The sequence below is a fragment of the Rhinolophus sinicus genome, linkage group LG02 (assembly GCF_036562045.2).
Source record: "Rhinolophus sinicus isolate RSC01 linkage group LG02, ASM3656204v1, whole genome shotgun sequence".
Taxonomy (NCBI): domain Eukaryota; kingdom Metazoa; phylum Chordata; class Mammalia; order Chiroptera; family Rhinolophidae; genus Rhinolophus; species Rhinolophus sinicus.
In genome coordinates, this window is record NC_133752.1 from 49698899 (window position 1) to 49724369 (window position 25471).

At 47.8% G+C, this 25471-nt stretch overlaps 1 protein-coding gene across 1 annotated transcript in view; it reads left to right on the forward strand.

Moving 5' to 3' along the window:
• The first annotated feature begins 2477 nt into the window (after window positions 1-2477).
• The window catches only part of SCD5 (stearoyl-CoA desaturase 5), a 143230-nt gene continuing 120236 nt past the window's right edge, over window positions 2478-25471 (forward strand). The window contains exon 1 of the mRNA XM_019731353.2: window positions 2478-3082. Within this exon, the coding sequence (XP_019586912.2) occupies window positions 2851-3082 (232 nt within the window). The 5' untranslated portion in view covers window positions 2478-2850. The remainder of the gene's footprint in view (window positions 3083-25471) is intronic.

Sequence of the window (25471 nt, forward strand, 5' to 3'; positions counted from 1 at the left end):
AAAGTTCTGGAGATTGGTTCCACAACAATGTGAATATATTCAGCATTACTGAACTGAACACTTAAAAATGGTTAAGATGGTAAATTTTATGTAATGTGTATTTTAGCACAATTTAAAAATTTAATCAGGTTTCAAAAAAATCCTTACCTGGCTATCAACTCCCCTCCGGCCTCTCTAGTGTGAATTAACTACTCTGTCCTTTGTCCCTTCACTTTACCTTGCACATGCCACTATCAGGGCTCTTACCACATTTTTGGTAATTACTTGACAGGATAAGGGTTACTGTCTGATTTGCCCCCATCAAGGAATGAGATGAACACTTATCCACTTCTGGGGTCTTGACCAGAAGCTAAGAAAATATACTAAGGTCTTTGGCAAAGACCTTAGATGAGAAAAGAGACAGTAGCCCTGATGGCATAATATGCTACAGGGAACAGTCATTATTAGCAAGAGTACATCTTATATCTGGGAGGTTTCACTCTGAGGTGACATCTGGAAAGGTCATTTTCCTTCAATCATCCTTTTGTAGACAGGATCTGAAAGACCTACAGAGCACTTCCCCTCACCCACATACAAACATCCCCTCCCCATTCTTAGTCCAACCAGCTGAAATGACTGGCCTAACTCAGTCTGACCCATTGGAGGGACCAGAGGAACGTGTTCACTCAAGACAGATTGAAGCTACAGTAGCTTATCTAATAGATAAAGTACCCAGGGGCCATGTAAAGAACTATTTTGCTGCCTCCCCCAGACTCTATGTATTCTTGAGGCCTAATAAGAATTGTGTTTTATTTTCTGATAATGGACTGGACCTTCCTGCCCTTCCAAGGTCATAGCCAAGAGTTTACATTTGTTTGATTTGTCTTCCCTCCTAGATAGGGAGCTACTTGACAGCCAGGACTATACCTTGTTCATCTTTGTATCCCCAGTGTCCGCTAGTCCTGGCACATAGCAAGTGCCCAATAAATGCCAAACAAATGACTAGATGGTTAGAGTGAAGGTGGAGTGAGTTATAATAACCCAGCAACTAGTCCAAGCAACTAGTCCACTCCAGAGAGAAAGGACAGTCTGAACTAGAGAACCACAGGGAGCATATGGGTCTGGTGGGAGTGGGAAGCAGTAGGAGCATGAGAAAAACAAGTGGTTCATTGTAAAGGCCAGGGTGAGTAGGCTGATGAAATTTATACCTTGCAGTTTCATGTTTTATTGTCTCACTAGTCATTATGCAGTGTTGACATTTATCTGGTCCCCAGGCAAGTTTCCTTTCATTCTAAAATTTCAGCTCCATCTGAAGCACCACCACCATAACACTGGCTCAGAGGCCACGATCCCACAGCCACACACCTCGTTTCAGTTTTAAATTAGACATACCTGGCTAATTGGACTGGTTCAGGTCTGCTAACAATAAGATGCTCATGTATGGCCGTTTCATGCAATCAGTTCTTTGTAATTTTTTCCCCTTCTCCTAGAATCCTGGAAAGGATTCCTAACAATGAGGGATCCAAAAAAATCAGCTTTATTTGTCAACATAATGGTACCCCTGCAAGCTCACAGTTACAGAATTTGCATGCTGGAAGGAAGAATACAGATTAGTTTTGTTTCCCCCACCAGGAAATGTGTGCCCAGAGAGCCGAGTTGGGTCACAGTCAGTGAGAACTAGAGCTCAGAGCCGGCTTGGGACACGTCCAAGCACAACCCTCTCTGCGTTTCTGTACGATTAGGGCTCCCTTTGGACAGATCTAAATGATCTGTGTTAGGAGGAGAGCAATGAGCAGACACTGCTTTTCACAGGTTAATGTTCCTTTGGACGTTCTGGCTGATTTTTTTCCTAAAGCCCCTTCTCAATGGTGCTGACTTGAAGGTACTTTTCCATCACCTGGGGCCGAGGCCGGCCGCAAGCTGGTTACCTGAGAATTTGCATAAACAGCTGCGGGACTCATGGGCAACGTGGTGGGCAGGGCACTGTTAGTTACTAACCAGCCCCCAAATCATCTAAGAGGCACTAACTGAGCACCTACTGTGTGACTCGCTTCATCTGCCTAATTAAGAGTTGAGCAGCTGTCCCCCACCCTCCACAGGCCCAAAGAACCATATGAACCGGCAGATACAGGAACTTCTGATTCTCATCTGGCCTTAACTTGTATTGAGATTCTGGGAAAATATTTTAAATTCTTCAACACGGGTGGCCTGTGGCGTCAAGTTTTTTTCTTTTCTTTTCTTTTTTTTTTTTAAAGCTTTTCAAAAGCAAAAGGTATTTCTTGGAACTGGATAAACACAACAGAAGTGCTGTGAGCCGCTCTGCAGGCTCCCAGTGCGGGGAGCCACATCCCACCCAACCCCGGGTCCAGGCTGCTAACCTCCTGCGCAGCGGGCTCCTGAGTCTGGCCCTGGGGAACTCGGGCAGCAGGGACCAAGGGGGCGCCTTTCTCTTTAAGAGCCCCACAGGCGATCGTGATTGGCTGTAGCTATGCAGGTCTTTCTGCCCGGCTCCCTCCGAGCGCTGCCTCCCCCGCCGCTTTCTCGGCTCTCCTTTCACACCCTCTCCCCTAGCGCCTCCGCGCCCCCTCCCGCCCCTCGTGCTCGCCCCCTCTTCCTTGCAGCCTAGTTCAGCCCCAGCAGCGGCATGGGTAATACGCCAGCAACAGATGCCGGGCTCCCAGATTTGCATCCTTAGGCCACGCTGAACGTCTGCGGAAGAGAGAAGGAACCAGAGGAGGGCCGGGAAGGCGGGACGGGAGGTGCAAAGATCCCCTCTAAAAGGCAGAAGCCCCCGCCCCCACCGGAGAGCTCCGCGCCGGCACAGCTCTGCCTGCTTGCTGTCGCGCCGCCAGCGCCCACCTTTCCCCAGCCATGCCAGGCCGGGCCGTCGACTGGGCGAAGGTCCCCTTCCGCAACGCCACGGAGGAAATCCGTGCGGGGGGCGAGGGCTCGCAGGGCGGCGGCGGCCAGGAGGGGCCGGGCGCGCGCTGGCAGCGGCAGAACATCGTCTGGAGGAACGTCATCCTGATGACCCTGCTCCACTCGGCTGCCGTGTACTCCTTGGTGCTCATCCCCAAAGCCAAGCCGCTCACTTTGCTCTGGGGTAAGTCCTGCCGGCGCCCGCTGAGCCCCGGGCACCGTGGCGAGGCCGCGCCGGGGTGCGCGGGGTCGCTGGTCGGCCACCGGCTGTGCGGAGCCCCGTTCGTTCTCCCCTCGCCTCACCCGACGCTCCCCGGCTCCCCTGGCCTGCAGCTCCCCGCCCTTTGGGACCGACAGGTATTTCTGTCCAGGTATTTTCAACTTCTGCCTCCCCTGCTGTCTGCCTAAGTAGGCGCATTTGCCGGCTCCCGGATGGAGAGCTGGAGGGACCCGGAGACCTGCGGCGCCACAGCTGTGTGCAGAGGTGCACTAAGGAGACGCTGTGCGAACCAGGCTTCGACGGAGGGAAGACAGGGGAGCTGGTTGTGTTGCCCGTGAGGGCCCCAGGGGCTCTCCTATCTGCTGCCTTTCAGCTTCGCAGTGTCCTCTGCGGGCCACGGACCTTGGGGCCGAGTTAAGGACAAGAGAGGAGGTGCAGGGGGTGGAGGGTTCTGGCCTAGGAACAGTCTTGATTTTCGCGCACGAGGTGGGAGAAACCCGTTCCCGTCCTGGTCCCTGCAAGGCTCCTATCCCTGTACCCTCCGTGATCTTTCACGTACAGCTGCTCTTTGTGTTCCCAGAAGTTTCTTGGCAAGCACACCGAGCTCATGTTGAGAGTGCTCTGCCCCCAGCACAAAGCTCCGATTGTGGCCGTGCAGAGCCCCCTCCAGGCTCTGTCCCCCTCTGGCCAGTGCGGGTCTGTCACCTCACCTGTGGCTCTCCAGCTACGCTCCTTCCTAGCACCTGCACCCCATCTGGCAGGGGCAGTAGCGCAGGAGTCGACCACCTGCCAATCCCTCCCACTGCCCAGGCCCCGGGGGCGCTGCATGACCTCTGAACCACCTGGAAGACCCTCTGGCCCCAGTCACTGGTTTTGGCCTCGGTCACTAGAGCGGCAGGAGCCAGGACAAAAGGTGCAGGTATTGATATCCCTGGGCTGAGAATCTGACGAGGTAATCCAAGAAGCTGTTTCAGCTCCTTTTCTGAGATCACCAAGAAACGGGAGCCAGAAATACCACCTACTTTTATTTCCAGAGGGGAAGAGGAAGGAAGAAAATAAGACCTCTTTCTACAAAGCTTTTTATTTGACATAGTGCCGGTCAAATGCCTAGGTTGATATTGAGGCCACTCAGGTTCCAAGCCTTTCCTTGAAATCCTGCCGTCCCTGCTCTTGGAAGCAAACCCGTGTAGACCATGGCTACCCTCTTAGGGGGATGTGGCTGAAAAATGGTGAGAGGGGCAGGGGTCTTTGGGAATCATGAAGCCTTTTAAAGTCCCCTAAAAGCTTTGGGTAACCTCCCTGCTCAGCCGTCCCCCTCAGCGCACCTCCTCTATACTGTATCCTTTTCACCATGGTCTTCCTTATGTGTTGGTTTAATTTTGCTCTGTCTTCTTATCTCCAAGTGACTATTAATAAATTGTAAGATATCCAGCCATTCATTCATGAACACACGTTTACGCTGACACCCAGAGCCCCCATTGCTCTGGAACCCCGTGCAGCTCCGCCCCCCCCCCCCCAGGGGCAGGACTGTGCCATTGGACTTCAGGGCCCACCTGCCTCTAGGGGACTGGGGCTTAGCTTTAATAGCTGCAGTGTCAGAGAGAACTCAGGGAGAAGTGAGCACTTAAAATATTGTCTTACATGTCTGGAGGTCCACAGGGCCCACAGCCACCGAGCCCCCTGCTGGCCCCCCAGGAGCCACAAGGACAAGGCCTTCTCTTCTGGTTTACCAAGCCACCTCTGCCCTATCCAGGCTGCTTTCTGTGGTGAAGACAGAATCTTTGTGCTGAAAGACCTTGGTCAGAGGACACTTCCCTCCATCCCAAACTCCCGCCGCTTCCCAGGAGAAGTCAACACACAGAAGGAATCTGGTTTCCTCTTTGTGGGTGATGTTGCCAAACCCATCCTTACACCTCCCTGCATAGTCTTTTGTTTCAGTTACTTTTCATCAGCTCCATTCTCTGAATCTTGATTCTCTCCCTGCTGGTGCTTCATTGCAGAGAGAGAGAGAGAGAAACAGTGGATGTTGTAGTTTCAGGGTCCAAACCTGTGAGTTAGAAACATTCCAAACAAATGAATCTTACCTGATGGGTATCTTGTGAGAGAAGAAATGAGGGACAGACATAGCTAAGATCGGCTGTGCTGTGGCTAGGATATTTAGGGCAACTAGAAGGCTAGGGGGCACCATAACTAGGGTTATTTTCAGTGAAATCTCTGGTGCCTTGACCCACAAATTCCCCCCCGCCCCCTGGATGCCCATTTCACCCCCACCCCCATCAGCTCCATCCAGCTTTAGGGCTGAGTTCATGCACCAGTGGGCTGTTACTTCACTTCAGGGACCTGAGTTGTCAAAGAAATAGGCTTAGCCCACCCACTGTTTGCTGCCCTCCACCCCAGGTGAGGTTGCCCTGGAAACAAGAGGCATCCATGCAGTACACACAGCAGAGGATGTGTTAGGTGTGTAGTGTCTGGAGAGTAATTTGCATGGTGGTAAAAATGTCACGCATGAAAGATCTATCAAGTTGTTTAGTCCAACCTCCTCCACTGCCTAACTTCCCACCTTTTCATGACTGTCCTTGGGGCCAGAACAAGTTGTTTACGCTTCTTATCCTTGCAGTGTTCCGAGTGGGCAGGCTTAGAACGGAATGCTCTTCGTGCCCACAGGTCCTGAGGGATGAGTTTATGAGTTTCAAGGACAGAATGCAAACTCCCACTGGAAGAAAAATCTTCACCTGAAGGATTGAGCTCACAAAAGTGCCTGCTTTTAGGGGTTTTGGCCCAAGGGGCAGTTAGTTCATGCCCTGAATCCCAAAATGAATAGACCAGGGGAGTAAGGAGCAGTAGTCATAAGGTCAAAGGAGAATTTCTGGGACTCCTTCCCAGGGAGCTTTGCCCCGACTGTCTCCAAGTGTTCTGGCTATTGGTTTCCAGAAATGTCAGGGACCTTTCTGGTTTTCTCTTGAAATGTCATCTGAGTCCCCTAAATGTGTCCTACGGTGAAGACATGGGTGTTTTCCCTCATGGGACAACTTCAATGGTAGTATCAGGTTGGTGCAAAGGTAATTGCGGTTTTGCAATTATTTTTTAAAAAGCCATTTAAACCGCAATTACTTTTGCACCAACCTAATACCAGGCATGCAAAGCAGTCATTTGCCCTGCTCCCTTCTTCCATCCTACCCCAGGGCAAACGTGACCATTGTTAAGCCAATACAGGATTCTCTGGTGTCCTTCTGGTTGCTGGAACATCTGTACCATTCTGAGGGGGATTGAGCCTATAGGGAGGAGGCGGAGAGGTCAGGTCGCAGGGATTAACAAGGCAGTTTGGGGGCTGGGAGGGACATTAGAGGCTGGGGTTTGGAAAGTGCTGCTCTACCAAATCCTGTCCAGTTCTGAGAGTTGCCCTGCCATGTGCTATCTTCTGTCAAGCATCGGGTAACCTCCACCCACCACTTAGGATGGTCCTGTTGTCTTTGTTGGATTTTGCTGCTTTTTCCATCAAGTCCCTAAGGTTTTGAGGAGCCCCAAGAATGTGTGGCCTCCAGGTTTTCAAGGGGAATCAGGGCTCAAGAGAGAGACAGATCTGAATGTGAAGCCCTGCTCTCCTACTTAGCTGCATGGCCTTGGACAAATGAATGTCTATAAACCTCAATTTTCTCAACTGTAAAATGGGTATATTAATACTACTTGCTCATGAAATTGTGAGAATTAAATTAGATAAATACATGTAAATCACCTAACACAGTGCCTAGTGCTTGGTTGGTGTTCAGTAATTGTTAGCTGCCATTGTCATTACTGGCCCTAAGACTGGCTGTTTTTCTTTAGGAGAAGGAAAGAAGTCTGCCTTGCAGCACAATAAATTCTACAAAGCTGGCACAATACTTGGTTTCATTGCCTCTCTTGCATGAAAATATTGCTTTGGCTTTGGAAACAAGGGTTCTTTCTCAAAGTCTCCAAAGAGAAATGAACACAATTCCTCTTATCCTTCCTCCCCCCATTCCCTTCTCTTGCATTTGTTTTCCTCCAAAAGACCACTATTTTGTAGATAAGAATCTTTTTGTTCAGCTGACCACTCACCTGGTCTTTAGTGTTTGCCTTTGGGGACAATTGCTGTCGACACAGAACCAAATCATTTATTTAAATCTCTTAGGCTCTCAGTTTTGATTTCCCTCATCTCCCTGTCTTCTTGAGTTATCTTTTAAAAAAAATATATTTAATGCTCAATTAAACTACTAAAAAACTGAAAAATGTAAGTGCATCTTCCTTTTAAGCCCTGTCATTCCCATCCCACTGTTGTTGCAACGTTTGCATTTTTAATAAATGGACAAGCACTAAGAGCTTTACCGAAGGCTGGAGTGCCACAAAACCAGGAAAACAGAGTGTGCTTCGGCTGGCTCGATAGTCCTAGCATGTATAAATATAGGTTGAGGTTAACATTATTGGTTCAATTTTCTTTCTATGACTGGTCAAGGTCACTGCAGATTCCACCATGACCATGACATGAGACATAGCGCTGCACAACAGAAACCAGGGCTGGAATCCTGGCATTGCCACTTAGTTTAGCTTCACACATGTCCCTTTCCAGTTTGTCAGCCTCAGTTTCCTCGTCTGTGAAATGGGGACAATAACACTGAGCTGAAAGTTGTTTTAAGAACTAAGGCATATGATAAAGGGCCTGTCGGAGAGTAGACACTCAGTGCTGTTATTACCTCCCATGACAGAGGCTTAGGCCATGAAACCTGCACTGGCTTCATCGGCTGTGTGAGACTTAGAGCACTTTTGGCTCAAATAGAAGGCATAGCCTTTAAGCTCAAATATTTGATCATGACTTTGCTATAAAATTTTAGATCTCACCTTACTTAGTTTTGTGTATTGTATACATTTTAATAATTGCTTGGAAAAGCCCATTGATAGATTTACAAATGAATGACACAGCCATGGTGGTTTCTTTAAGGTTTTACAAAAGACAACATTGTCTTGGGTGTCATTATTCTCCCTGAGCATTTACTTTGACATTCTGTAGTCCCTGGCATGTAGTCTGCCTGTCCCTCTGCTGTGACATGTCCTCTTTCTTTGCAAGTGCCACAACTCTGGGATTGAGAGTATGGGCTTTGGAGTCGGGATCAGGGTTCTAAGCCCAGTCCCCCAAGTTCAGCCTCCGTCAGATCACTCCCCTTCCCTAACCCCAGTGTCCCCAACTGTATACTATGAGGACAATAACAGTACAGCCCGTTGCTGGAGGGAAATGCAACGCTACAGTACAGAACTTGGTCTGGAGGCCGGCACAGTCTTTGTTAGCCTTTCTGCCTCAGTCACACGTCCCCTCAGCGCATCCCTTCGTGCCTTCCCTTCATTGAGCTGTTCCTTTGGAGGCTGAGATTTGTTCCCACCAGCCCCCTGATTATCAGAAAGCCCCGATTGGGCTAAAGGCAGTTTGTCTCCAATTTTCTTTCTCCTGGCAGTGGATTGGTGGCCACAACAGCACGTACCTGCTGTCCTCCCTCATCAATGCCTGTCGTTTGTTCATTATGTGTGTGCATGGCCTTGACAGAGATCCTCACAACTGTGAGGCTGGTGCAGTCGCATATTCAGCCATCCACTAATTCATTCATTTCTTCCATTTAGTAACTGTCAAAAGTGGCTGCCTGTCAGATTCACTTGGGGAGCCTTTAAAATTTTCACAAGCCTGGGCCCCCACCCACTCAGACGTACCGAATTGGCTTCTCTAGGAGTGATGCCTGGCTTTTTGTTTTTGTTTTTGAAAAAGCCATTCAGGTATTTCTGATGCACAGCTGGGCTGAGAACCATGACCTAATTTCCTTATTTAATAATACTTAATACTCACCCATCACCTGATGGGCACTGCAACCATCCCTGACTTCATGGCACTTAGGCGCCTGTTGGAGAGACAGATAGGCAGTTATCACCTGGCGCACAGCTGATAACTGCCAAGGCAGCAGTAGTCACAGAGCACCAGCCCGGGGAGTTGGGGAGGCTCTCGGGGGGTGGGGGGTGGGGGTTAGCCAGACTGAGCTGGCAGGAGGCTCGAGGCTTGCTGGCCCAGGGGTTTGGGAGAGATGGCATTGCAGCCACAGGCTACAGTGTGATCAGAGCTCCCGAGGAGGGGCGAGGGGGAGAGACAGAGCAGGCTGTTCAAGGACCTGATGATGCAGTGAGGCTGGAGGTGGCCACCCAGATCCAGGGCCAGGAGTCTGTTCAGCAGGACCAGAAGGATGGGGAGGAGATCGGGCTTCTGCAGCCCAAGCAGCCTCTGCCTGACTCTCACCTCCTCTCAGCCTATCACACACACCAACAATTTCTGCTATCATGGAATGGTCTGGAGCCCAGTGTCTAGACCAGTCACTTGCTAGAGGGATGGGTGAGTCTGAAGTTTTTCAGGAGACACTGGAGCTGGGCCCCTCAGGCTGGCTGGAGCTGAGGGGAGGCTAGGAATACTGGTTCTCAGCTGGCATTTGATTCACAGACTCAGAGGTATTGTCCCGGGACTAAATTACTACTAAAACATCCCCAGGATACCCAGAGTGCCCCTCCCCCTTTCTTCCTCTGTTCTCTACTCTTTCCTGTGTTTCTAAAAGGTATGTATAAGGGGGTTATTCTCACCTCATTTCCTCCCTTGAACCCGAGTTTAAAAACCTCATTCTCACTAGCTCACATTGCAGGTGTAGTCAGCTCTGCTCCCCATTTCCACAGTTGTTGGTGTCACTGCAGGGTCTGGTGCTTCTAGGAAAGGTTGGCGGGCTCTGTGGGTCCTGGCAGGCTGTGGTTCAAGGGCCAGTGGCATCAGCATCATCTGGGAGCTTGTTAGACATAAAGACTCTCAGACCCCGTCCCAGACCTATTGAATCAGTACCTGAGTGTAATAAGATCTCCCCGTGATGCATCTTCATGCTCGAGTTAGGGACGCAAACTCCCCAGCCTGCCATCCAGGCACCGGCCAACAGTTCGGGGAAGCTGGACGTGAGTGGGGTTTGGCAGCTCTTCCTTTTTCCTTTTAATGGCCGCCTCACCTTTGCCTCCCCTCCTTCCCTTCTGCCTCACTGTAGCCTATATAGAACATGGCAGGATCTGCTTCTCGTGCCAAAAAAAAGAAAAAGGCTGTTGCTAAAATCTTTCAGCCTTAGCAGCAATGTTTAATTCATAGACTAGAAAATTAATTTTGTTTTCATAAATAGAGCTGGGCAAAAATAACAGGGAGGCTCTGTGCATGGCCCTTGGGAACTCCACTTGTCTATTTAACAGATGAGCTGGTAAAGGTGAGGAGACCTCAGGGGAAGGCTGCCCATCACAGAATTGTGAAGCTAATTTGTGTCAGTTAGGATGCTTTTGGCCACGAGTAGCACAAAACTCAATTTCAGTTGACCTAAATGATAAGGAAGATTTCTAATGTCACTGATAAGAAATCCTGGCATTTCTGGGATGATTCAGTAAATGTCATCAAAGAGCAGGTCTCATTTCTGCCACGGTGGCCTTGCTGAATTTAGTTTTCCTCATGGTTACAAGATGGCTGCCAGAGTTCCAGGCAGCACGTGGAGTTACAACAATGTCCTACAGAAGAAGAGAGTGGCTGCCCTTGCTGTCTCATTTTATCAGAGAGAAAACTGTTTCCTGGTTGGCTCACAGCTAATGACTCCGTAACTCTCACTTTCGAGATTGTGTCCCAGGTCCCTTGTTAAACCCATCATTGGCAAAGGATTCAGCCTAGTCAGGTGGGAAGGGTGGGTGAAGAGTCAAACAAAACCCAGCCCTGCTCCAACGAAAAAAAGGGCCTGGCTGTTGGGACAGCCAATATCTCTGCTTCAGAGGCTTCCTCTGCCCCTTCCCTCTTTGGTGTCACCTTCATTCCTTACAAAGACTCTGGTTTCATATGTTAGTGTGCCCATCCCCTCTACTCCTTACCCCCATGCTTGTCTCTGATCCTGCTGTCATTGCAGTGAGTTGTAAATGTCTGCCTTTTCCACAAAGCTCTGAGCCCCTCGATGACACTTCTGCCCCCCTAGGACCTGCGACACGGCCTCTGCTCAACATATGCAGTAGTGTTGGGTGAATGAATGAAGCAATACATGAATGAATGAATGAGTTTAATCATTGTGTGGCCTTTCTTTCTAAGAAAAGTTTGCATTTTATCTCTTAAAATTGTTTTTTTCCCGTTAGAGAACTTTCCATGTGGTTTTTGGGGTAAGGCTTGGGGAGAGAGAAGCCTTTGTCGATGCCCCAGAAATGGGTATACCCCCCTCTGTGTCACCCTGACCTCCCCAGGGAGCTTGCAAGGCTCTCTGTTGCTCTCCTGGGTTCTCAGGGGTGAGGTGGGACCGGGGAAGGTTGCTCTGCGTGCAGGCTAAGGGAAAAGGAGTGACGTAGAATGTGTTCTTGACTAAGGTTTTCCATGATGACATACTTTCCTCCGACGGATAAACAGTTTTCTTGGTTGGTCATTTTTTTTTCATCTTTCAGGCGACACAGAATCTCAGTGATGAAGTTATGGCCAGATTTCTGTTCTCTTGCCTCAAATTTTACTTTGTGAGACATTTAAAGTCCATTTAACCTTACCCAGCAGGTACTTTTTCTTTGCACAAACAACCTAGAAAGAAGCACCTAACTATGTAATCAGGGAAACAAAACAATCGCTTTGGCTAGAGCTTGGAAAACCATATTTTAAAGTTTAGACAAGGGGAAAATGTGTGGAGCGGGACTGTAGCATAGCCATTTGTGTAAAACCTTGGAGTGAAATACTGCACATAAAGTGACTACTTAAGGTAAGTGCTTAATTAATGTTGCCGTGGGTGGTTGTTGGGTGGCTTGTATTAGGAGTTGGTCATTATTCTCCATAGTCAAAGGTGACTTTGATGAGGTGATCAAGGGCTTCAGGATTGTGGAAGTTTCCTGAGAGTGCCCTTTGAGCTGGGGGGAGATAAATCGAATACCAGTGGGCTTGGAAATGAAACGAGACAAGAATAGAATTTAGAACTCAGGTTTAAATTCATTTTCTTTCTTTGTCACTGTCTGTTACATGAATATCATCATACACTTGCAATTTGACTGTGCTGGTTTCAGCTCGGTTCCCTGGAGAGACAATGGTTTATAAATGCGACCTGTGACCTAAATGGGCAAGGCCATCTCCCTCCCACAGCACCCTGCTTTTCCTCATCAAAAAGCATTTATCAAGCAAGCCATTAATTCCTATGTCCTGAGCCAGGCACTGTGTAAAAAAACAAAGACCCCATCTCTACACTCCTATCTTTTGTAACTCAAAGAAACAGCTGTGATGTGCCCCCAGCTCTGTAACCAGCAGTGATCTCTCAGCATGCGTAGATAAGGGAAAATACTCTTCTCTAAAAGTTCCATGTGTGAAATCATGATATTAGAAGTGAATTTCTAAAATTTAACTGTTTCAGGGAGCAGCTTGTCAGTCCACTCCTCTAATAAATAATATGTTCCTAGGAAGCTTTTTTTTTTTTAAGATTTTATTGGGGAAGGGGAACAGGACTTTATTGGGGAACAGTGTGTACTTCCACGCTTTTTTTCCAAGTCAAGTTGTTGTTCTTTCAGTCTTAGTTGTAGAGGGCGCAGCTCAGCTCAGGTCCAGTTGCCGTTGCTCGTTGCAGGGGGCACAGCCCAGTATACCTTGCGGGAGTCGAGCAGGCAACCTTGTGGTTGAGAACCCGCACTCCAACCAACTGAGCCATCCGGGAGGCAGCTCAGCTCAAGGTGCCATGTTCAATCTTAGTTGCAGGGGGCGGAGCCCACCATCCCTTGCGGGACTCAAGGAGTTGAACTGGCAACCTTGTGGTTGAGAGCCCGCTAGCCCATGTGGGAATTGAACCGGCAGCCTTCTGAGTTAGCATGGAACTCTAACCGCCTGAGCCACCAGGCTGGCCCCCTAAGAAGCTTTTGCAGATGGTTGCAATGAAGCTCATCTTTACTCTCAGTTTGTGACTAGAACTATGATTTGAGTGTCCCCAGTGCGTTTGGTTTGCCCTGGAGTCTGTATGTATACGCAAAAGGAGAGATTCATTAGTCAGGGTAAATAATGACACATATCTTTCCCCTTCCATCTCCCCTCCCCATACCTATTGTGTTTGACTCAGTAGCTCTTGAAAAATAGATGAGTCATTAGCATTTTTGAGCTATACTCAAATTATTCCAGGGTCTTGACTCCATCTGGAGCTCTGGGGAAAATTAAGTCACTACCCTCTGCGTATAAATTGGATGTGAACCTAAACGTCGCATGGTTCCCCCGAGGATTGGAATAAACCACAGTTATTAAAGCTAATATTCCCTCGTGCACAGAGTTGGTATTCAATCAGTGCACACCACTGTGGTTCTATCAGTTGTTAAAATATTGAATAGCTGGTGCTGTTCCAGGTACTTCTGGAATTCCCAACAATCCAGGAGCTAAAGGGTCATTCAGCTGCAGGGTTTAAAGCTACATCTGTTTGATTGGTTGGTAGCCTGTGGGTAGTGAAATATTTTTAATATCACCTCTGCATTTGCATCATCCTCTTGTTATCATCTGATCCATATAATCTTCGGCTTCTCTTTCACAATTTTATTCTAATTGAATGAGAACTTTAAAAAAAAATCATTCTGGCTTAAATTTGTATCCCCCAAATCATGTAAGGAAATATATTACAGCCTAATTTAAATTCTGGGGTTTTGGGTAACTCACCTGTCTTCAGAAAACCTCCTTTTGTGATAGAGGCCATGTATGTCTGAAAGGTGATTTTTATTTTCTGGCTTATAATTGCCTTTATAGAAGATTTTCCCCTTGAAAGAATTGATATTAATTTTATCGTCAGAAAAAAAATAATATTGTGAAAATAAGATTGTGAAGTTATTTCCTTTTGGTGTTAGGAGCCGGGAGGACACGGCGTGGAGGCCGCACCGCAGATTCAGGCAGAACTCACTACCACTGCCTGACCCCTGATGGAAGTGGTGCGAGGCTCTGCGCTAGCCCGGCGCCAGTGCCACCCAAACCACAGGGAATTGTTTCAATGGTAGAAAATTTCAAACATACACAAGTGAAGAGAATGGAGCCTCTCGTCCCCCACGCCCTCCACTCATCTGGGATTTTTTTCTTTGTGGCTTTTTACTTTGATGTATAATTTCAGACGCATAGGACAGTTGTAAGCATAATATAGGGAACTCCCATATAATCTCGTCAGACTCAACAATTGACATCTTGTCCCATTCGCTTTATTATATTCTCTATATGTATGTATACACATATGTGTATTATTTTTTCTGAGCCCATTGAGAATAAGTCAGACACCCCATGGCCTTTCATCTCTAAATACTTTAGTATGTATTACCTAAACATAAGAATATCATATATAATATAATATAATATAATATAATATAATATAATATAATATAATATAATAATAACCACAGTCGAGTTACCCAAATCAGGAATTTAACCTTGATAGTATCTACCCCACAGTGTATAGTCAAATGTCATCAGGTATCCTTGTAATGTCCTTTGTAGCTTTCCACCCCCCCTTTCAGATTAGGTTGAAGCAAATTCCAGACATTTGCATCTGTAAATACCTAAGTATTGAGTATCAGTTGGGGTAATTCTGGCTACATCCTCCACATGGAAAATGTGGGCCACCTTTCCCCTACCTACAGCCTCCAGCTCTTTGAGGAAAATAACTTTTGAGAGACTGTTTTCGAAAGAGGAAAGCAGTCAAAACCGAGAGCAGGAAGAGGTGATGAGCGAGTCGGTACCTCGGTGTGGTCTGCGCACTGTCTGCATTGGGTCGTCTGAGTTGTTTCTTGAGCCTGCAGATTCTGCTGATTTAGAGCTCTAACCAGATCTACAGACTGAGAACCTCTGGAGTGGGACCCAGGAATCTGCATTCAACAGGCACCACAGGTGGCTCCTATATATACCCTGTGGGTTGGAGGCGCTACGTGGTGGGGTGAGGGAGGTGGCCTTGGAGTGAGGCTGTGTCCCTAGTAGCATAACCTCGCATCCCCTGCCAGCGTCTCAGATTTGTTGTACAACTGTCAAATTACCTGACACATTACCTGAAATTCCACTAGCCTGAGATTCCTTGGGGTTGATGAAGGCAGCATTTTCTGCATGTGAATAGCTGCAGGGGGCTCCCCTTAATAGGAGTCCACACATTTGTGTGAATTGCTTTTAGCACACATAGGCTGTTACCTGAGGGAGTGGGGTTTCCACTGGAGGGAGGAGAGTAAAAAGGAAGGAGAAGCGGTGACATTGGACTTGGAATGCTTTGAGGGGGTGGAGCGAGCTTGTTTCCTGGGGGCGTGGGTGGGGGTGGGGAGTGGTGCTTGTATCACCCCTAAGATGCCTGGATGAAAAGCTGTTCAGAAGAGGTGAAGAAAAGCCTCTGGAGAAAGCCTCAAATAGCTCTAGGCACAAACCTTCACCTGCCTGGCAGAGGGCTCTGACACTGTCTTTCCTAGAACTGGTGTGAGGACTGAATCAGATGCAGCAGCTGCCTGCCCAGCGCCCCGTACCCCCCAACCCCCACCAGAAGGATAGCCTGACACTAGGAGTGGCCTGGCAGCATCACCATATCACTCCCAGAAGCAGACATGTCCTCCTTGGTGCTGTAAATCCGCTGTATAGAGAGCTCAGTGATGTCTGGGTCCAGTAGATTTGTTCATTCTAAGCGGAGGTTGATGGAATCCTGCTCTAAGGCCCCTTTGAAATCAGGGTCAGTGGCTTTCCAACCATCTTTATTAGCTGAAAAGCAGACACTGCTATCAATCATGCCCCAGCTTCTCGAGCAGGTGGAAACCTAGTGCAGTTCTGCTTGGGACAAGACACATCTTAGAAGGCAGCCTGGACCCGGCTCCTTTGCCATGTGAGATACAAGGGCCCTTTGTAAATGTTTTTGAGCCACTAACAGTGATAACGTGTGGGAAGACATCAGCTTCTAGATGGTAACTGTGCATCTGAGAGGTGGCTGAGGGGCTAAGCTAACCGGCACCCCGTTAACGCATCCAGCCAGCATAGGAGGTCGTCCTGGCCCCAGCGGGGAGAGGGCCTTGTGACCACCCTCACCTAGGACAGCCCTCCAAGTCCATATTTCACTTCCTCTTCCTCTTGAATCTTCCCCCTCTGTTCATTGGAAAGGAGACACCCTTTCCAAGTCATTTTTTTCTTTTAGCCCAGTGGTTGTCAAGCCTTGTCTGGTAGTGTGTTTAGATCTCCAGGCTCATTCAGTCTCCTCAGGGGAGTCCTGCTGGGCTTCTCTCGTTCAGCGATGGGAGAGTGCAGCGAGGAAGGGGCAGGGCAGAGAGCCTTCCAAACCTGGCCAGGCTGGAAGTCCTCAAAGGGAAGAAGAAATGCAAAGCACTAAAAGCACAGCTTCCCTTGGCCCTGTGCCCAGACTGTCCCTGATGTGTGGGAGCAGCCCCTGGAGAAGCAGAGGTCCAAGCTGACCTGCCAGCGTGCCCTGGGGCTGCCAGGTGCTTCTTTAACCGAGAGGCTGAAGGGAAGAGTTTGGACTCAGATACATTTTTGCTGATAGCTAAACTGCTAATCTCCCAAGTCTCCCCCTGGCCAGCACCATTCCTGGTGGATATTAACTGGGTTTATGAAAAAAAAAGAAAGTATTTTCAAGTGCAAACAAGGTTCTCCAGGCACCATTGGGATGGCGTTGAATAGGCAAATTGGGGTTTTGCTCTGCTCAGGCTCAGGAGCAGTGAGGGAGGACCTCTGGCTGCGCTTCTGCCACCCTCTTGGCGTCCGGTTGGCTGAGAGATTTAGAAGTCTAGTTAAATTCTGATTTCCACACGACTGGGGACATGCGCCTAGTGTGGGCCAGCTGCTGGCCATACACAAGTGAACAAGCTGTCATTCCTACCCACAAGGGGCTCACACTCTGGAAGGGGAGACGGACCTAGGCCACGTATAATTCAGTGTGATGAATGACCGGACAGAAGAAGGCATGAGGGGCAGGGTGGCTAGAGGAGGGGACCTTGTAATTTTTTTAATGTACACAACAGTAATCTGTGAAATCGTTACAGGGCCACATGTCCTTAACTGCAGTTCTGAACATCAAAAACTTGGAAAACAAAATTATTTCATAACTAATTTAGAGGGAAGACTGGCTCTAATGAATTCATTTGGTGCCCACATCTGACCTAAGCTATTTCCCCTACTTAGTCTGAATATTCATACGGTTATATTTGATGACAGACCCACTATAGGCCTTACTACAGGGCATAGGCACTCCGTTACCTTCCTAAAATCTGAGAAATTCTGAATTTTGAAGCACATCTGACTAAGATTTTGGTAAGGGATTGAGGACATGTCCCTGTGTCATCTGCATTTTGCATTGTGGAAGCCAAGTGCAGGGAGGACTCGCTGGCCCCACGATTCAGGGTTTGCATGAAAGTCCTTCTGATGGGCATCCTCAGGTGACACCATCTTGAGAGCCACTGACTCTACGCAGCAGTGATTTGGGCACGAGACACGTGGGCAGCTCTGGAGTGGGGATGGGTTGGGATAGCACTGCCCATGGATGCACCCCTGTTGGCCAAGACCCACTCACTTGATGGATAGTAACAGGGACATGGGGTCGATCTCTTCTCTTGGCCCGGGCTCGGCCACCCTCAGTCTGGCGGTAGTCAGGTTCTGTTTAACAGGAAATGATGATTGTATGCCTCTCTATCTACACGATCTATTTCCTTGTCAAAAAGCCACTTACTGGATTATCTTTTCACTGCTCCTTTTCCCGATTCTTTATTCTTCTCAGATCTTATTCTCATCACTGACTGCTGGTCTGTAACCCCTAAGTTCTCCTAAACCAGTGGGAAAGATGTACTTATAAATAATTCTGGAGTTTTTCAGGTTGAAGCAGGGTTAGCCTATGTGTAGGCAGGAAATAAGTAGCCAACAGGAAGAAGTGATTTTAAGGACACAAACCTGAAACAGCTCTCAAATTACCTTCTTCATTTGTCCTAGCATTCACAGCAGGGGCTCTGGGCAGGAGTGGATGCTTCAGGGGTTCATGAGCCCCCCTGAAATAGAATTCGTGTGTAGTGGTATTTTTCTTCTATCGAATTCTCAGTTGGGACTGTGTCTTTAAAAAGGTTAAGTGCTGCTGGTCTGGAAGAGGCCACATTAAAGATGCCAGCATTTCCTAAAAGGATAAACAGTAAATGAGTATTCATTTGTATAGTACTATCCATTATCCACGAGTGTATCTAGTCAGTATAGTCACTTTCAGGCTTTATTTAACAGATAGGAGATAAGCTTTGATAGGATGAAGGGAAAACTTTGGAGCTTCTGGATTCAGTAGGTTTTTATGGAGAAGCTCTTCATGGAGCCCCCCAAATGAAGGATCCCGTTGGATTATGGGACAGCCCAAGTACAACAAACAAAGGGTATTTTTCATCTTTTTACTTAATTCACCATCTTTTCATGGTCTCCTTACCATGAGGGCAGCGTTGATGGTGCTGATGGCACTTCTGAGGGCTTTTCCCTGCCTCTGCTTAGGTCTGCTTGTTAAAAACGTGGTGGTAAGAATCCTAAGGACACAGTGTATCCGTTTTCTATTGCTGCTGTAACAAATTATCACAGAGTTAGTGACTTACAGCAACACAAACTTATCATATTACAGTTCTACAGATTAGAAGCCCATCATGGGTCTCACTGGGCTAAAATCAAAGTGTCGACAGGGCTTCATTCCCTTCAGGAGACTCTATTTCCTGGCCTTTTCCAGCTTCTAGAGGCTGCCTGCGTTCCTTGGCTCATGGCCCCTTCCTTCATCTTCAAAGCCAGCAACAGCTACTTGAGTCCTTTTCACATAGCATCACACTGACCCCTTCTTCTGCTTCTCTTCCACTTTTAAGGACCCCTGTGATTACATTGGGCCCACTTGGATAATCAGAGATAATTCCATCTGCAACCTTCGTTCCCCTTTGTCCTGCAATGTAACATATTCACAGGGCCCAGGGACCAGGATGTAGACATCTTTGGGAGGCCACTTCTCTGCCTAGCATACCAACACCCCAAAGAAAACTAATCTGCATTAATCCCTCTTGTTACTGTAGGTACCACTCGGACAGAAATGCTCAGTTATGTATAACCCTCCTTTGAAGAGAACTTATCCTTTGGATGGGCATATCAAAGGGTCATCCAAGTTGAAAGTTCTCTGACCTCATTGTCTCCTCCATGGCGCATGGTCGGGCCATCTCACATGTTGTGACTCACTTGCCAGGAACAGCCAAGCTCCTGGGGACCTCTCAGAGGACATTTGCTGATGCTAATGTTTGACCACCCACCTCCGGCCAGTCCCTGAGTGACGTATATTAAGCAAAAAATGGCTGGAGGCAGCTTAGCATCTTGAAACCATCAGCTAAGCATTTTATTTGGGATGAGGGGGAGGAGAGATCCTTAGCTTGCCTAGAGTATCCCTTATGAATGTGTGTGTGCAGCATGTGAGCGATGATGAAACAACAAGAGATAGGAAAACAGAACACCCAACATTGACAATAGCAACAGAAACAGGTGCAAATTTATGCAAGAAAGTACAGAGGGGAAAAGAGCCCCTGTTTATGTGACTTGTGAGTCACATAAAAATGACAGTATGACCTTGTGGGGGGCGGTTAGGGCCTTGTGGGGGAAAATGGGTCTCCAGGGGGCAGCATCAGCTTTTGAAGGAGGAGACTTTATTGGCTAATTGTATGGATTTAATGCTTTTGTTGGTTTCAGTCACTGGTTGGGAAAGCACCCCTTCCTGGGACTTGTGTGGAGTCAAGGCCCTGAGACGGGGGAGGGGAAGGTAGGGAGAAGGTGACCAGGAAACTTTCCCAGAAGCAGGACCAGCTACGTCATTTACAGCGCCCCGTGCAGAATGAAAATATGGGGCTCTTGTGGAACAATTATGAAGACTTTCAAGATGGTCATAGAGTGTTTAACCAGGCATGGCACCCTTCTAAGTGCGAAGCCTTGTGTTCTTGCACCAGTTCTGCACCCCTGAAGCTGCCCCTGCCCGGGTAATGTGCGCGGTGTGTGTCCTGGGTTCCTCTGATATCATGAATGATGATATTTGAGGTGTGTCCCAGGGAATTGTCAAGACTGTTGACTTTGGTCCGAAGCACCCCTTCCTGGGACTTGTGTGGAGTCATGGCTCTGAGACGGGGGAGGGGAAGGTAGGGAGAAGGTGACCAGGAAACATCATCTGCCCTCAGCACACGCACACCCACACCCACACCCACACCTATGGAGGTGCTTCCTTCTGCAGGTCCCCAGAGCCACTGAGCCAGAGACCTGAGCTTCCATGTGGCCAGCCTACCCGGAACCCATCCCATCAGGCAGCTCCCAGCCAAGCCTGAGGGAGAGAAGGAATGGAGGTGTGTGGGGGTAGGAAAAGTAGACCGTTGTGGCCCAGTGAGTTCTGGGGATGGCCACAAACTCATCCTGATCAGTGTTTGCCATTGCTTTCCCAGCAGTCAGTTCACTGGCACTGCTAGCAAGTGGCAGAAGGAATGGCTTTGTGTTCCCTCTCTTCTGCCCACCTGCCCTGGCTGAGCCCTAGGTACTAATTAGCAGTGAAGTGACAAGCTGTGTGAGGGAGGGAGGGGGCCAAGGGTCCAGACTCCTTGGCCTAGGGAATTTGGAATGTGCCAGAGGAGAGAGCAGCTGCTGCAGACAGGGGCCTAAGAAGAGCCCAGGGCAGTCGGGCCTGGCCAGGAGTTTAGGGATGGCTCCAGCCCCACCCCGGTGCCACCTCTAAAGCGTTGCTGATGATTGAACAGCAAATTCCTCCCTTCTCAAAGCCCATCCTGGCTTTTAGTTGGAATCCAGGGAAGACAGGGTGAGTGGAGAAGTGGGCAGAGTGGGAGAGAAACAGAATCAGAAGACTTTGGGTCTAGTTAACAATTTTACTCCGGCAATAAATTCCTTTTACCTCCTGGCATAAGCAAAGGGTGGAGGGAGCCTCTGTGACCTGGGGCTGCTCTCTTCTTCCTGAAGAATTTTATTTTACGTCTTATAAATTAAGTAATCGGTGTTCACTGTAGACGGCCTAGAAAATATAACCACGCAAAGGAAAAAAAATTTCTTGGATGCCCCCATTTTAGAGATACCTACTGTTAACATTTTGGACGATATCCTCCTAGACTTTTTTCTCTATGTAGTAACTATAGTCTCACTCGCTGTAATTAGAGTATAATACTATTTTGTTGTCAGCTTTTTTCACTTATTAGTATATCATAAACATCTTTGCATGCCCATAACTGTGCTCCTGGATTGTTTTTTAATGGTAGCATAGTATCCAAAGTTTGGATATACTTTGCCCCCTATTGTTGGAAATATAGGTGGTTCTTTGTTGCGGTTGTCACTCTTCTCAACAGTGCTCCATCCTACGGGCTTCATCTTCATGCGCACCCTTAATTGTTTCCTCAGAACAAATTTCTCGATGCATTTCCATAGGATTCATTTCCATATGTACTTTAAAGGCTTTAGGCCAGTGGTTCTCAACACGGGGTGACCCCTCTCAGCAAGGGGCATTTGGCAATGTCTGGAGACATTTTGGGATGTCGCAGCCAGAGGAGAGGTTGCTACTAGTATCTAGTGGGTAGAAACCAGGGTACTACTAAACATTCTACACTTACAGCACTGCCTCCCACATCAGAGAATTATCAAGTCCAAAATGTTAATTGGTGCCCAGCTTAAGAAACTCTGCTTAGACGCATGGATTTTTTTTCTCCCCTCAGCTTTATTGAGATGTAATTGACACATAACATATATTTCTGTGTTGCAGAATGATTATTACCATAGCATTAGCTAATTACCATGTCGTTTTTGTTGTGGTGAGAACATTTAAGATCTACTCTCTTAGCAACTTTCAAGTATATGTTAAAATGTTAACTATAATCACCGTGCTGTACATTAGATCCCCAGAACTTGTTAATCTTACAACTGGAAGTTCGTACCTTTGACCAACATCTCATTTCCCCCACACCCTAGCCCCTGGTAACCACCATTTTGTTCTTCGTTTTCCTAACATTTTTAGATTCCACATATAAGTGATGTCATACAGTATTTGTCTTTTTCTGTCTGACTTAGCAAAATGCCCTCAAGGTTCATCCAAGTTGTCACAAACCGCAGGATTTCCTTCTTTCTTGTGGCTAGATAATATTCCATCTCACTCAAACACACACATGCACACACACACATACAGTAGCTTTGTTCTTAGTAACACTTGTGATGCTGGAGCTTCTAAGCCTGAGGAAAGTGAGGTCGAGGTATTCAGTTTAATTGGCGATCAACCAAAACCAACCCACTCCCATCCTGTCTTCTACTCGCAGAAGGACTCGAGTGCCCACGGTGTTTGGAATAGGGAAATGGCTAATGTGAGCCATTGGGAGCCTGTCTTTGCATCCAGGAGAGAAAAAAGGGCAGGATGCCCTGGGAGGAGGTGCTGAAGAGAGAAGAGAGGCTCAGGGAGAGAAGGAATGGATGGGGAGGGGAGCAGTGCAGGATTGCTGGACAATGCAATCCTTGTTGCAATGAAAAGAGGATTGTATGTATTCCTTAGGGACCTGAAGGCCCCCTTCCGAGCACTGAGGACCCAGGCAGGGAGCACACAGGCCTTTGCACAGTGCAGGAGGAGGGAGCAGACCAGAAAGCCTCTATTGTCTCCTCTGAAGCTGGCATGGGGAGTGTGAAGTCCTGTGTCCTGGGGTGCTGGCCACGGCCTCCCCATCAGGAATAAAAACATCAATGCTCCCCACGCCATGCATTACAATGCTGTGAGCTCCAAAATGTTGCCCTATCCATGAAGTGTCCTCCTCAGGTAAACCTGTGACACTCATTGAAACTGCTACTTCATTTATTCATCTTTGGGAGGTGCTGTAGCCATCTATTCACAACACAAATATTTACCAAGCACCTACTAATGCCAGGCACCTACTAATGAGAGGCAGTGAATGAAATAGACCCAGTTCCTGCCCTCATGGAGCACAGAATCTCCAACAACGTGTCATGCAGTGTAAACACTATGAAGAGGAACACACTGGGTGCTGTGGAGCACAAAGTGGGAGCACTGACCTGACGGGGCGGTGGGAAGGGCTTGGTGTCAGGGATGCTTCTCATAAGAAGGGATGTCTAAGTCAAGAACTAAAGGACCGGTTGGAATTTGCCCAAAGCAGAGGAAGATAGGCTTTTCTCTGGAAGTCTTTGAAAATACAAAAGGTTCGGGTCTCCCCAAGGCCATTACAATGTGGCCCTCTATGAAGAAATGCAGTTGGACCACATATGCCTTTAAAAATTGAGGTTCTGGGCCGGCCCGGTGGCTCAGGCGGTTAGAGCTCCGTGCTCCTAACTCCGAAGGCTGCCGGTTCGATTCCCACATGGGCCAGTGGGCTCTCAACCACAAGGTTGCCAGTTCAATTCCTCGACTCCCGCAAGGGATGGTGGGCAGCGCCCCCTGCAACTAAAATTGAACACGGCACCTTGAGCTGAGTTGCTGCTGAGCTCCCAGATGGCTCAGTTGGTTGGAGCCTGTCCTCTCAACCACAAGGTTGCCGGTTCAACTCCCGCAAGGGATGGTGGGCTGTGCCCCCTGCAACTAGCAACGGCAACTAGACCTGGAGCTGAGCTGCGCCCTCCACAACTAAGACTGAAAGAACAACAACTTGAAGCTGAACAGAACCCCCCACAACTAAGATTGAAAGGACAACAATTTGACCATTGTTCCCCAATAAAGTCCTGTTCCCCTTCCCCAATAAAATCTTAAAAAAAAAAAAAAAAAAAAAAAAAAAAATTGAGGTTCTTTCATTCATCTTTCTATCATTATGAATATTTCCATCACATAGAAAGGTGAATGGAATAATACAGCAAACACCTTCACTGCTGCCACCCTGGTCCAAGGCACCCTGAATGATTCTCCTCCTGCAAAGTCTTCCGGCTGCTGCCCTTGCCCTGGTAGTCCATCCTCAGTGCTACATCCTGAGTGGTCCTGTTCAAAGGTAGCTCTGAGCACGTCTCCTCTTCTGTGCTCGGAATCCTCCAACGCTGCGTCTCCCTCAGTCTTTGTGCTAGTTCTCTATGAAGCCTCTCTCTGCCCCGGGACCTCTCTGAGCTCATTTTGGCTCCATCCTGCTGGCCTCCTTGCCGTTTCACACGCACATCAGACACAGTCCCCTTAGAGGCTGTTCTTCCTGGGATCCTCTCCTCCCAGGTAGCTGCATGACTTGCTTCATTCCCCAGTTTGTGGTCTTGACTCACCTGTCACCTTCTCAGTGATGTCTTTCTGGAAGACCATGGTGGTCAGCAGATAAAGGGTCCCTCCAAAATGTCCACATCCTAATCCCCAGAACCTGTGAATATGTTCCCTTATATAGCAAAAGGGACTTTGCAGATGTGATTGACTTGAGGACCTTGAAATGGTTTGTGTGGGATTGTGCAGGTGGGCCCAGTGTGATCGCACAGGTCCTTATAAGTGAAGGAGAGACAAGAGAGCCAAGAGTCATAGAGATTTGATGTGAGAAGGGTTCGACCCACTGGCGCTGGCTTTGAATATGGAGGTAGGGGGCCACAGACAAGGAATACGGGCAGCCTCTAGGACCTGGAAGAGGCAAGGACACAGTCTCCTCTATAACCTCCAGGAGAAACATACCATGTTTCCCCAAAAATAAGACCTAGCTGGACAATCAGCTCTAATGCGTCTTTTGGAGCAAAAATTAATATAAGACCCAGTCTTATAATACCCGGTATTATATTATATTATACCCAGTATTATATTGTATTATATTATACCTGGTGTTATGTTATGTTATGTTATGTTATGTTATGTTATGTTATGTTATGTTATGTTATATCTGGTCTTATAGTAAAATAAGACCGGGTCTTACATTAATTTTTGCTCCAAAAGACGAATTAGAGCTGATTGTCTGGCTAGGTCTTATTTTCGGGGAAACACAGTAGTCCTGTCAGCACACTGGTTTTAGCTCAGTGAGACCATGTTGGACTTCTAACCTACAGAAATGTAAGATAAGCCACTAAGTTTGTTTTAAACCACGAAGTTTGTGGCAGCAGTAGGAAACTCATGTAACCACTGTATTTAAAAGTGTAGCCCAATCTGCACCCTGGTACTCCCCACCCTTCGCCTTTGCTTTATTTTTCTCTGTAGTACTTATAATCAGTGAACATATATTTACTTATTTTGTTTACTGTCTCCTATTCCCTCCACCCTCAAGAATGTGAGCTCCATGAGGGCAAGGATTTCTCTCTTTTGTTCACTGTCGAGTTCTAGAAGAGTGCCTAGCACACAGTTACTGCTCAGTAAATATTCGCTGAATGAATGAATTCTTATACCCAACACCCAGCTTTGTCATCCACTC